This window comes from Micropterus dolomieu, linkage group LG11 (genome assembly GCF_021292245.1).
Source record: "Micropterus dolomieu isolate WLL.071019.BEF.003 ecotype Adirondacks linkage group LG11, ASM2129224v1, whole genome shotgun sequence".
NCBI classification, from domain to species: domain Eukaryota; kingdom Metazoa; phylum Chordata; class Actinopteri; order Centrarchiformes; family Centrarchidae; genus Micropterus; species Micropterus dolomieu.
The window spans coordinates 5,788,646-5,801,452 of NC_060160.1; the positions used below are offsets into that span (position 1 = coordinate 5,788,646).

General features: G+C 39.4%; 2 protein-coding genes across 3 annotated transcripts in view; both read left to right on the top strand.

The window, feature by feature from the left end:
• The first annotated feature begins 2,075 nt into the window (after window positions 1-2,075).
• On the top strand, window positions 2,076-11,956 carry mavs (mitochondrial antiviral signaling protein). 2 transcript variants are annotated; one of them, XM_046062182.1, is made up of 6 exons: window positions 2,076-2,153; window positions 4,171-4,293; window positions 4,642-4,822; window positions 7,082-7,530; window positions 7,603-7,827; window positions 9,556-11,956. In XM_046062182.1, exons 2-6 carry the CDS (start codon window positions 4,171-4,173, stop codon window positions 10,282-10,284), a joined length of 1,707 nt encoding a protein of 568 aa, XP_045918138.1. In that variant the 5' UTR covers window positions 2,076-2,153; the 3' UTR covers window positions 10,285-11,956. The 2 variants fall into 2 exon arrangements, with proteins under 2 accessions (XP_045918138.1, XP_045918137.1); XM_046062181.1 differs by having other exon boundaries at window positions 7,082-7,827.
• A 454-nt stretch (window positions 11,957-12,410) lies between these two features.
• pank2 (pantothenate kinase 2) overlaps window positions 12,411-12,807 on the top strand; it is an 8,602-nt gene continuing 8,205 nt past the window's right edge. Inside the window, exon 1 of the mRNA XM_046062184.1 lies at window positions 12,411-12,792. Coding sequence (XP_045918140.1) covers window positions 12,573-12,792 — 220 coding nt within the window. The 5' untranslated portion in view covers window positions 12,411-12,572. The remainder of the gene's footprint in view (window positions 12,793-12,807) is intronic.

Consider the following 12,807-nt stretch of genomic DNA (forward strand, 5'->3'; position numbering starts at 1 on the left):
AAACACTCTTCTGTTGCTTCAAATTAGGAATTGGGTGAATCACTGCAAGTTAACTAGAGAGGTAAATGCACAATGGAGCTGTAATCATTTTAACTTCTGTACTTGTAATTTAATAAGGAAGTGGACTGAGAGCAAAATTGTATATACATATAAAAAACTTATTGTACAATTCATACAAAATGGCTGGATCTCTATTTGTTTGTGTAATAGCGTATTGATTTAAACACAGCTGTTTTGATCACCCATAATGCCACAACTCAAATTATATATTGAAGCATAAACTGAGGTAGCTTCACGTGACTTCTGTCCCAAAAACAAACAAAAGTGAATCAACAAATGCATTCTCTGTCATTTTAGAACCCTGCTTCTTCGTTCAGCAGCAACTCAACTGCTAAAATTAGTGTCTACCGTCAACCTGATGGTTTAGCAGCAAACATGATTTTGCCCTCTTTGCATCATAAATCTTTGAGAGATGTGGTTTCACTTAAGGCAGAGCATTCAACGTCTATAACGCAATAAAATCTGAAGGGTTTACAGTCACTTTCACAGTATAAAGAGCATGTGGGCCTAATCATGTAAAAACCTTTACATGCATGCAGTGCAATCAAATATCTTAATCTCTTTTTAAGAGTGCTGCAGTTTAATGAACAAACATCCTCTCAGATGCCATTTTCTTTCCCATAATTCTCCAGTAATTCAGATTAGTGGCATCCTGTTCATGTAAACTTACAGAGACAGTAAATTAAATAAGATTATTTCACGCAAAGATGGATCTCCTGTTAATACAGATCATTGGAGGCATGCTCATTTCATTCAGGAGGGTGAAAAGGAAATGTGTTTTTTAATTCATACTGCATGTTAATGCACAATCACACAGTGGACTTCTCCTAACTCAGTGAGTAAGTAAATGACGCCACCTTCTGGTTTTGAGTTAGCATAGGCTGGGATTTCACTTGAGTGTCATGTTCCTGCTCTGCTGCAATAAACTTGTGTTTTACTCATAATTTAAAGTTATATAACAATTAAGTTCATTATTTTCCTAGACACTGGGAAAATGGAGACTATATCACCTACTGTTTTACCATTCCCTAGCATGGTATCAAAAAAATCTTATCTTGTTTCCATTGGAAAGATTTCAAGTATCAAGTTTCAAGAATATGTCAGTAATAATGGTAATAAAGTGTAAAAATAAGATTCAAACAAACAAACAAACAACACAGTGGTGTGGTATACACAGAAGGAATTATGGATTAAGGATGAGGGTACGTAGTAATAATAAATAAACAAATGTTTCCACTGCAGTTGCTTATAGTTGTTGCACACCGATTAGTCATGATTAAATGTGGATTACATTTGAAATCTGTGCTACATACTAAAATGCATCTATGTATAAACATAATTACAATAATAGCACAAATCCCATACTTTATTCTACTACTCAACTACATTTCTGCAGTTATAGTTACTCTGCCATTAATACTTTAATTAAAAAAAACCTATGATTTGATTATTACTTGGTGATATGTAACAACTATTTTACTTCTGTTGGTAGAGAGGGAGCTCATTTTTACTTCGTATTTCAGAAGATCATCAAACATTTTGTATGTAAATTCTTAATCCATAAAGTAACTAGGAACTGTAGCTGTTAAATAAATGTAATGAAAAGCCCAGTATTGTCGTTCTGAATTGTAGTAGAGTAGAAGTATGAAGTGGCATGAAATTGACATATTCAACTACAAGTACCTCAAATTTGTACAGTACTATACCACCACTGTCTCCTTTAATCCCTCCCCCCTCTCACTCTCCTTCTCTCTGTGTCCATGTGCACGGATTAGGATCAGGGATTAGAGACAGATGTAAACCAAAAATCGAGATCCAACCTAATTCTCCGGCCATGTCATCACAGCACACGAAAGGTCACGGTTAGAGTCAAGATTAAGCACACTCCGCCTTCTTTTTTTTTTACAGCCTGGGCGAGCTCCTATTGGTCCACTCTTTGATTGACGGCCCCTTTGTCCAATCGGAGTAGAGAACTGGGACCTTATGGGAGGATCGCTGCACAGATGTGTGCGAGAGGAAGACAGCGCAGGTTTTATAGCGAGAGCAGCGTTAGAGAGGGAGTCACCAACTGCTGAGGCACCAAAACACGAAAGGTGAGCACTAGATTATGTGACATTACGATAAATTAATCTAAATAAAGTGTGTAATTACATAGAAATGATGTTTCATTGTACATTTTAGTCGGTAATTTACTAGCAGTGACAACTCAGGAAACGGCGGTGGTATTGACGTTAGCTAAGTTAGGTTGTGTCGTGTTTTCCAGTTTAATGTAACCTTCGCTTTTATTAAACTGCTGTCTTAATTCCTCTTCCGTAGCTTTAATTGGGGATATTTCATTTTATATCTGTCACGTACCAGTCTCGGTCTTCCTTGTTGTCTGTGTGCAGCCTTTTTATTATTCCCAACCTTCTTTGTCAGTTTTTTAAACCACAAATGCTATTGGAAGTACTTTACAGGCAGGTATCACTCTCTGTGGTCCTCTTACAACCTTCTTAGTCAGTTGTTTTACCCAAAATTAGGCCTGAAAAGTATATTTTACAAAACATATAACTACTTTACAGACAGGTATGTATCTCTATCGCCCATGTTGTTTGTGTGTGGCCCTTTTAAGTTATTGTCAACCTTCTTTGTCACTTGATTTAACCTAAAATACTCTTGAAAAGTATATTTCACAATACATTTAAATACTTTACAGACAGATATGAGTCTCTGAAGTCCTTGTTGTTTGTGCGCGGCCTTTTTAAATTATTCTCAACCTTCTTAGTCAGTTTTTATACTCCAACACGGGCTTGACAAGTTATTTTTCTCTTGCCAACATATACCCTATATCTCTACTCTCACTTCTTGTCAACTCTTGCAAGCTTCCTGAGACTAAAATATAAGTAAAACTTAAGAAGCAGCTGTTCCTAGATTTTATGTAACCAGATCTGTTAAGCTTGAAATGTGACCCAGAGTCTCGGAAAGCCAAGGAGACTGGGAAGAACAGGACAGTCATGGCCCGCCAGTTTAGAGGTCATGTGTTTGGCTCTGGTCTGCATACTTCGTCCTTGTTTCAAAGTCCTTTTTCCTCGTCTCACACCACCTTCCTTGTCTTGTTAATCTGCGACCTGTCATCACTTTACACTTAGATGCATGCTTAAAAATAATACGCACTCAAACTTCCCACATTCCTCCTAAGGCCTGAACACAACTCAGTATGTGTACCTGACAGGCTGTGTGGGTCAGGTAAACCATGGCCTCTAAAGGGCTAATGATACAATGAGGAAGACTTTGCCCTTTGGTTGCTGCCTTTTACATTTCCATTTCCATTATGAGACAAAGCTAGACGGTGCTACGTTTACACTAAACTTAAACGTATTGCTCTGTTTGATGTGGCCGAGGATGACCGATTATCCTCTGAAAACGTTCCTCCTGACTGAACCTGACAACAGATTACTCCATCTCACTATTTAGGTACAAACAAAATGAAGATTTAAAGGTGTATTCTATACAAAAAAGTACGTCCAAGGTTTCTAATTTGACCCTGAAAAGCCATAGGAATGTATGGGTGTGTTTGAAGCACGACGTTTGAGATTTTTTTATGCGGCACATTTGAGTTCAGATATTAAACTGCAGTCTGGAGTTGATTAATCAGTTACTAGTCAGGGCCTGTTCACCTTCTTCTTGTTCAACCTTGAAATGTAGGAGTGTTGTCCTCCCCTTCAAAAAGACAAAAGGGTTGGCACGTAATTAAAAAAAAAAAACAAGAAAAGTTTCTCCTAAATGAAAGGAAATTTTAATTCCCCCCACCCCACACACAGCTGCAGGCCTGCTGATATTCACTTTTACTTTCGGTTTCATTGAGTAAAAATCCCCATACTGTCTGTGATCACTGCAGACATCAAAGGTCCGGTTTCATCAGTGTGTTTTTTTTTTTGGGGTACTTTCCTTTTATACAGTCTGAGGTACTTACATGAGATCTTACATGTAGTAAAAGGGAATATGGCCAAGGCGCTTTGCCAACTGCAGTGGTTTCTGAGATGTAGGCGTGTGTATTGAATTACCTCATTGCAAAATTACACCATACATCTTTACTGTCTCTGTGTTTTTGTCCACTCTCTTATTTCACAGATGTCGTTTACCAGGGACCAACTGTACAAAGGATACTTGCGGCGCAAAATGCCGACCATTTCGTCCACGGTTAAAGTGAGACAAATAGTGGCCTATCTGCCTTGCCTGACTGATCACGACAGGGTAGGTTTCATTAGGTATATGGAACTTGAACTAGGCTGGGGATTGTTTGAATAATATTGGAATAATATATTCTATCTGTACTAGTGTCCACATTTTTCTACAGCAGTTCCAATACAATACCTGAGTTTTGCACTGTCTCTCACCAGAGAGGGCATTTTATGAGTTTTGCAGGCACAATAGGTTTCCCTACGTGCTGTGAAGGGAATGGTGAGGCGAGGGTTATTCTGTAGTTTGCAATCTACCACCTCGCCACTAGATGCCACTAAATCCTACACGCTACTCCTTTAAATCAAAGTTCTCAAATATTAAATGTTGTTTAAACAAAAGCAATTTTTTCTTTAATTTTAGGAAAACATAGAGGCAAAAAGAGAGGTTTGCGGGAACTTTGACAGCATGGTGCTTCTTCTGGACTGTCTGAAGAGGAGAGAAAACTGGCCAGAGCAATTCATCGAAGCATTGGAGGCGTGCGATCATCCAACTTTAGCAGCTGAGATTAGAGCTGAATACAATGCTTTGAGAGGCATCAACAGTAAGTCAACATGTACCTATTGTATTATAGTGTAGAATTTAATGTAATAATTTCCTTTGTGTCTATGCAAAGACTAAACAGATTTTATCACTACCTCAAACTAATTCTCTAAAAATATTTTAGTAGTATAATAGATATTGTAGTAATATTTTACCCTTACCGAAGTTGATATTCTACTGAAGTTTATTGGACTACCACACAGTGTGTTAACAACCTCACTTTCAGTGGAGCCTTCGTTTTGACCTGGACCAAAATGTTTGTTGAATTTTGTGTTTGTGGCCAAAAATTGTACTTTGCATCTTAAGGTCCCACATTGTCATTATTATTAAATATACTGCACTTTCTGGTTGAACCAGAAAACACATTAAATATACTCTGCATAGTACATTGCAACCATTTGGAAACAAAATGCACTCTTTGAAGAAACTTAAATTTTTTGGTCTAGAGTGTCCAAGGTGTATGGCCATTTCTATTCACAAATGCATCGACTGTTCACAGGCGGGCAAGTGTACTCCGTTGCACAGACAGCTTTGTAAGCTCATTAATACAGTAAAGCAAAACTGTGTCTCCTTGCTGCCTGTTCTTCAGAGTTTACTCACATTTGTGAGTTGTGAGAAAGATGTGTGGGAGAATGCTGACCTCCTTGGCCGGAGCATGAAGCTTCAAATTCCTAAATTCCTAGACCCATAAATTGTCTGGGTAAGATATACTGTATGTATTATGGATATCCGTAAAGCCTAGTTCACACTACACTATTTTAAGCCTGATTTGCTGGTAAATCAATGATCGATCGGTGGTCGCCAGTCGTTATGTTATATATTACACAACGATGTATCAAAACGGCGCTCCGACACATTTCATTTCACACAAGCCAGATATCTAGCATACCAAATCTCTGGAGGAGTCGGCCGACTCAACATCCAGCCAATGAGTGCAGGCAGCTGGCAGAGCAGGCAACTACTTTTTCACTGCAAAACACTTTTTACTCACCTCCAGCTCTCTGTAGCACAGGTGATCCCTGCTACCTGTGTGTGCTAATCCATTCTCTCACCCATATTCTTTGTCTTTATAATGTTTATAATATTAAACAGCAGCTGTTTTATGTGTAGGTTTGCGTCATTTCCCATTTCACATGTATTTTCTTAACAAAACATGGCTTGGAGACCAGCTGTCGGGTGACACAGCCGCTGTCAGCTCGTGTAGTGTGTGATCCCCTGTCATTGATCAGTCAGGTAGTGTAAACGCCACAAAGACATCAAGACTGCACGAGCCTTAAGTAATATAATGCACATTGAACACATAAGTGTAAGTGGAAATAGCAAGTAGCTTCACACACACACACACACACAAAACACACATTACAAATAGAAGAGCAAGGAGAAACATCATTACATTAAAAAGGTCACTACAGCAAATGCTTGGATTTCACATAGATTACATAGTTTTTATTTAGTTAGGAACTTTATTGTCCACATTGTGGAAATTTGTCATCCCTTTCACCACACAGCATTAAAAACAATAAAAGACAAATGACAATAGAAGACAAACAGTATCATTTTTGAGTAGGGATTTCTTGCACTACTTCACCTACTTCCAAGGTGCATGGAGGAAGGGAAGAGTTCTGGCAAGGTCAAAACTCCAACAACACTTGTTGTATAAAGAACAACTTTATTGTTATACCCACGTGTTTCAACTTGTGGCCTTCATCAGGGTCATCTCACAAAAAACAAATCTAAATACAGTACAAATAAAGAGGGGGAAGTGCTGGGTGTTTATAACATCATAAGGAAGCTGCATTTAGCTTTATAACTGCATTTAGCATATAAAATTTATTGTTATACACATATTTCGATGCCTCCTACTTGTCTGTAACATCTCCCCGCAGGTGCTTATATTCTGGAAAGCTTTACTTTTTATATTTACTGTGTCTTGGGCTACACTTTTCTACTATTCTCTGAAGTTTCAATGTATCCCTCGATCCCTAATTTTTTAATTCACTAATATATTACATGAGTATGATTATAAGACATCAGAATCATATATCAAACATGAGGTTTTGTGTTATTTTTCCACAAAATGCTGCAGGGAATAGCCTGTTGTATGTTTGCTGGGCTTCCATGCTGATTGGTCTGACATTAGAGACTCCAGTAAATGAGAAATTATTTACTGGATTGTTTCTGGGTTAGCTAGTACCTCAGGAGCTTCAGTCATATGCATTCAAAATGAAGGTAATTGACAACATTGTTTGCTTTGCCCTAGATTCAACCCCCAGCTCCCCTCCAATGACTGTCGTCAGGGCACACGTCCATCCAGCACCATCTGCCAGTCATCTGTCCCTCCCAGGGAGTGTTGGAAACAGTCAGGTTGCTGTTGCTCCACCAGCTGAAGCATCAGCTCCTCCACAGCCAGCTGCCCAGGCCCCACCCCCTATGGAATTCCCTGTGACACCACAAGCCCCCCAGAGCTCACCAGCCCAAGTTCCTGTGGCTGTATCCTTACCTGAGCCTGTCCCTGAGCCTCCACAGTCAGCTCAGGTTGAAGTGGCCCCTCCTCCACCCACACCTCCACCTTCCCCTGAAAGCCCACACACTCGGGCAACTACAACCCCACCACCTCACAAGAAGATTACCTTTCACCAGGAGCCAGTGGAAAACTCAGAATCTGACATCCTGGATATCTCTGGTGGTAATGCTGTGATCCCGAATCAGGTGAGTGCAGGAAACAACGAAGCATTGATCAAGTCTGTGGCCACTCCTCAACCGCCCCATCCTGTTGAACAGTATCAAACAGACACTCCATCCCGCCCTGACCCTGCAACCACCACAGAGGTCAGGCCATCGCAGAGTCCCTCTCCAACTCAGATAAACTCAGATGTGACCAATGGATCCTCTTTCCCCATGATGACCCCAGAGAAGCCTCCAGTCCAGGACACCACCCCTCCTGTGGACAAAAAATCTGCTGTTGTCCTGCAGCCTGAAGAGACTTCTGAACCTCCTGCTACACAGGTGAAAACCAAAATATGGTAATTTTAAGATTTACTAACAAAGAAACAGAAAATCCCACACTGTGTCAGTGTCTTGTACTTACTCTTTTTGGTATCGGTCCATAAACCTTCATTAGGATAAATGTAAGATTTCCATCAGAGGAACAGGTGACAAAATGTTACTACAAAGTTCATCAGAGCGTCTCAACGGCAAAAACTTTTCATGAAACAAACATGAAATTTCTCCGGCTGTTGGTGAGTCCTCACACCTTCACCAGGTAAATTGCGATACTGAATACATTTAAATTGAATTTGCCCAAATGACCCAGATATTCAAAGCAAAAGTCTTATAGACGGATTGCATTCTGGTGTATTTTTGGCTCCTTTGGGTGCTATAGTTGATATTTATTTTTCCTCTGGAATTATTACTTTTCTCAGAACATTTATCTTAACAAGAACTATCTGAACTCGGGGCGGGCAGTATGGCCATGAAATAGCATCACAGTATTTCAGGGTATTTCTGCAATAATGATATTCTTGACAGTATGGTGAAAAACTGAATAGATTTTTGGGTTTGAACTCAAAAAAGCTGTTGAACTGAGCTCTCCTTGCTGTAATTGTTGGGTGTCCTTGTACTCAACAGAGTGCTTCTGCTTGAGGTGGTGAAATTTGTTTGACTACCAAATTTGTATTGTTTAAGTGTTTGTGAGGAAAAAGTTAAAGTTACACTGTTAAGATGTCCTGTGAACGAAGTTATATTTACGGTCAGTGTTTCTGACCAGAACACATTGTGTGTCAACCTTGAGGCCAAACAAATGTTTGCTTGCTTGCCTTTTTTTTTAGTAGAAAATACTCTTACCAGTTTTTTAGGTACATCTGCACAAATGAGAGGAACCTCATGCCTAACTCTATGAAAAGGGGCAGACTGGGGCAAAGAAATGGCCTAGGAATTTGTTCCTGGTCAACCCACTCTCCAGACAAAGCATTTGTCGGGGCTCTGGGTCTCTAGAGACCTTTTATGCTTGCTTTCTTGAGAATTTTATGCAAGTACAGTACATGCCGAAATGAGCCATTAAAATACGTTTTAGCTAAGCCTTTGAGTATAATAAATTGTACATTCAAGCCTCGTGGCTGTCCAGGCCATGCATCTGTGATTTAAATTTTTTACTAGATCATTGGTGCAATAAAATTTGTCTCTCTTCACTGTAGGACGGCTATTTTCTAGGAGTGCCGTCTTAGCAAAAAATATCTCTGCTTTTGGCCATCCACATTTAGGCTAGGGGTTAGGTCGACTTTTCAGCTGTTTCATTATGTTCTGATGTGGAGTATGTGATGATTGACATAGCCCTGCCCCACCCCCATCTGGGCCAGTAACCATACACAATAGGCAAGTTGATGAAGGCACGTACCAATCGATTTTCAACTGAAGTTTTTTGTCTTTATATTAGCACTATGTGGTTTATCTCCCCAATGTCCCGTGGCCTACCAGGAAAACCCACTGGTACTCCCGATAGCCCTTGTCTTTGAAGTTTATAATGTTTATGAGATCAATTCAACTACATTTTGAGGCAGTAGTCAGTTGTAGTGTTTTTGCTTGACTGCATTACAGCAACAGGTGTTCTTCGCATCTTGTCAAGCCACATTCACATATATGAGAATTAGATAGGATATTTGTTTAAAAAAAACAAAAAAAAACCAGATTCCTTTAAGAAAAGAAAAACTTGACATGACTTATCATTTTCACCTGCAGGTTGTTGAAAGCAGCCCACAGACAGAAACTGCAGCCACAACATCTCCCCTACTTGGTGCTGCTGGGATGGACCCCTCTCCTTCTGATGAAAACACTCTGTGTCTTAGCAAACCTGAACAACTCCTCAGCTACTATACACAAAATCATAACCCTGCTATCCCTGCACCCAGCTCACCGGTGGAGCCCTACTCGGGTAATAGTGAGCGTCTGGAATTTAGCAATGCTCCCTCTACCGTCGTTCCTGCATGCTCTGCTGTCAGCTCCACCATCGTAAATACAGTCTCTGCACTGCCATGCCAGGAAAATGGCATTGCTCTTAGCCATAACGAACCGGAGGAAAACCACTATGACTCTCCTTGTCAGAGTTTGGAAATGCAGGAGGTGCTGGAGAACGTGGTGCATATATCCGAGGAGCCATCTATCCTTAACCAAGACGGCCAGAGCTTAGGCCAACAAGCTCAAATCATCAACGGGGAAGCAGCCATAGAGATCACCTCTGCACCACCGCTATCCAGCAGCGCTGCTGAAACTATATCAAGTGTAAACACCTCCTCCAGTGAGAACCACCACCCTTCTGAGCATACACCTGCTGATATTTCACCAGAGTTGAAGACACTGCAGGAGGAGACGACCACCTCTCACACCCTGCCAGCTAATACAAAGTATATTCTGACCGCTGCAGGAGTAGGCGCCTTTGCACTTCTGATGGCATGGAAGTTTAAGAATTGAGGGGATTTAATATCTTTTTAAAGGAAGAGGGGATTAGGCTTTAAGGCTTTAGAGAGAGGATCTGAAGGGTATAGGGCCTTATTGTAGTCACTGGCCTGGGATGGTGTAATAACAAAAGACTTGGCAGACCTATGTTCATGTCATTAATTACAAGTCTGTTTTTAAGTTGGACAATATTTTACTGTTGAAGAAACAAATCTACCCTTCTTTTTCTAGTTAGGAAAGTGAGTTGAGATCTCAGGTTATTTAAGCACTTGCTGCAAATATGCAGTTTGTAAAGGCGCCAATGCTGTGTATTAATGATGGCTGTCTGGCTGTCATCCAGTGAGGATTAGTGTACCAAAGACTTGAGTTTTAGTAGATGTGTCCTAGGGCTGAACAAATAATCAAAATATTATCAAATATGGCCCAAGTGCATTATTCAAATTGCAGGAAATGCAATTTTTTTTTAAAAGTCAAATGTGTCACAAGTTAACAACATACCATTATAAAAGTTGTTGTGTCTCGGTAAATAGTATTGTTAAGAATACAGTCTGGACCTACTCTCTATATTTATTATTATATGGGGCTAAATAAAACTGAATTGAATTCTCCAGACATAAGGGAACATACTTGTTTGGTACATACCACAGCAAAAATCTCATCATCATAAACCTGTTTATATTTTTTTCACTGAAAAGGAATTACAAAAATTACCACTTCCACTAAAATCATGACTCATATTACAAACACAGTATCTGTCAGAAATAATATCAATTTGATTGTTTTGCTAGTCGTTCAGCCCTAATCTGGGCTGTGAAAGAAAGTACAGCATCACACTTTTCTTTTAATGTTGATAGTGGGAAATGGTGCTGTAAAAGATTTCTAGTGTACTGTATTTATTTGTACATATATGTATATACAATATATAGACCTCTAATATGTATTTTAAGGAAGGCTAATGTGTCAAAAACACTCCCAGGCACCCATAATGGTTCGGTTATACAGTTGCTTTGCAAATGTATCTGGTTCATATTCTAGACAAGTTTCTATCTAACTTTTTCACCATGGGTGATAAGGGGGTTTTTTTCATGGCGCCGTCCTGTTTCTTTGTGAGCCAGAATGACAAGTGGCAACCTTAAGCTACTTTATCATGACCGGCATGCTTATTGCTTATGTCTTCCGTTTTGATGTTTCTAAATGTATGATAAAATGTAGCTGGTGTAAACAAATAGTTTTTATGCAATGAGATGATGTTAAAATGTACAATAAAAATTTAGAAATTTGCTAATCGTGCTGCACTTGGCAGGTCCTTAAGGCACCCACTTTAACTTATTTTCCCCTAGGTTTTCTTCTCCTGAAATAGAAGTTTGACAGTATCATGCAAATAGCATTGTCAATACAAGAAATGTCTGTGTAAAGTTTTTATGCAATGTCTTCAGCTATGTACTTGGCAATCACATTAATTTATATATATATATATATATATGAAATCCTTTGTTGAAAATGCATGTTAAATTCCCTTCACAGAGAATTCACAAGTTTGTCGGCTATAAAATTGTGATGTTTATTCCAACTTTATTGGACACACAGAACAAATGTGACAGAACAGCCTTAATAGGAATCCATTGCATTATTATTATTATGTAAAGACTTAATTGAAAAAAGTAAGTAAAATAAAAAATTAACAATGCCTTTTGCACTTTAATTACTCTACATTACTACTATATTATTCTCAGATTCAATGTAATTTATATAAGGATTCAGGAAGCTTGGACTAAATTTACCAAACAAAAGTATTTTGTTTACAATATATTATATTTTTTGGCTCCTGTTTTCATAAAGCAAAATAACATTCTTATCTTTTCACTTATTTGCATCATTTGTTGGGTGAGCAAGATGTTTTTAATAATAATAGAAGTGTTATTGAGATATACTGTAGCTATATCATCTAAGATTTTGTACATGTATTTGCTGCTTGTCTCAAGTAGTTATGCTCAAATCATATTTTTTACTGTGACCAAAACTGCAAGAGACAAATGACATCAACCTTTCTTTTATAGACTGTTTTCTTACTGGAGGATTCGCATTCTGATTGGTTCTTGGGTCTTTCAATCACCTACTGACTCCGACCCCCTCAGTCTTGACAGCGAACATAAAAAGGACATGAACGGCGGCCGTGTGGACGCAGCTACTTAGCTAGCTAATTAGCTAGCAGACAGACCGTTGGACTTCAATGTCCGCATAAATTATTGACGAGCGATGGTTTAATTTATCATAAACGACAGCATATATGTAGCTGATTCGTCATGTCAATGTCGTTCAATGGCCACCAACGCGACGATGAAAGAATCGACGGAGACGAAACGCCCACGAAGCAGCCGCGGTCCAACAAGGAGATGCCCGATTGTTTCAGCAGCGAGCCGAACAATGAGGCGTCCGCGTCCGCAGGAGGAGCAACACCCGACCGGCGGACCTCCAACTCTACGGCGAGGCAACGGCACGACTCGGTGAAGAAAACAAGGCCGCGTAGGTGTTAACGTT

What these genes read in the sequence shown, in the direction of transcription:
- mavs (XM_046062181.1), top strand. Translation starts at nt 4,171, where the DNA reads ATGTCGTTTACCAGGGACCAACTGTACAAAGGATACTTGCGGCGCAAA. An exon ending in GCCTGACTGATCACGACAGG is followed by an intron (nt 4,294 to 4,641) that starts GTAGGTTTCATT and finishes CTTTAATTTTAG; the next exon opens with GAAAACATAGAGGCAAAAAG. An exon ending in CTGAACCTCCTGCTACACAG is followed by an intron (nt 7,828 to 9,555) that starts GTGAAAACCAAA and finishes TTTCACCTGCAG; the next exon opens with GTTGTTGAAAGCAGCCCACA.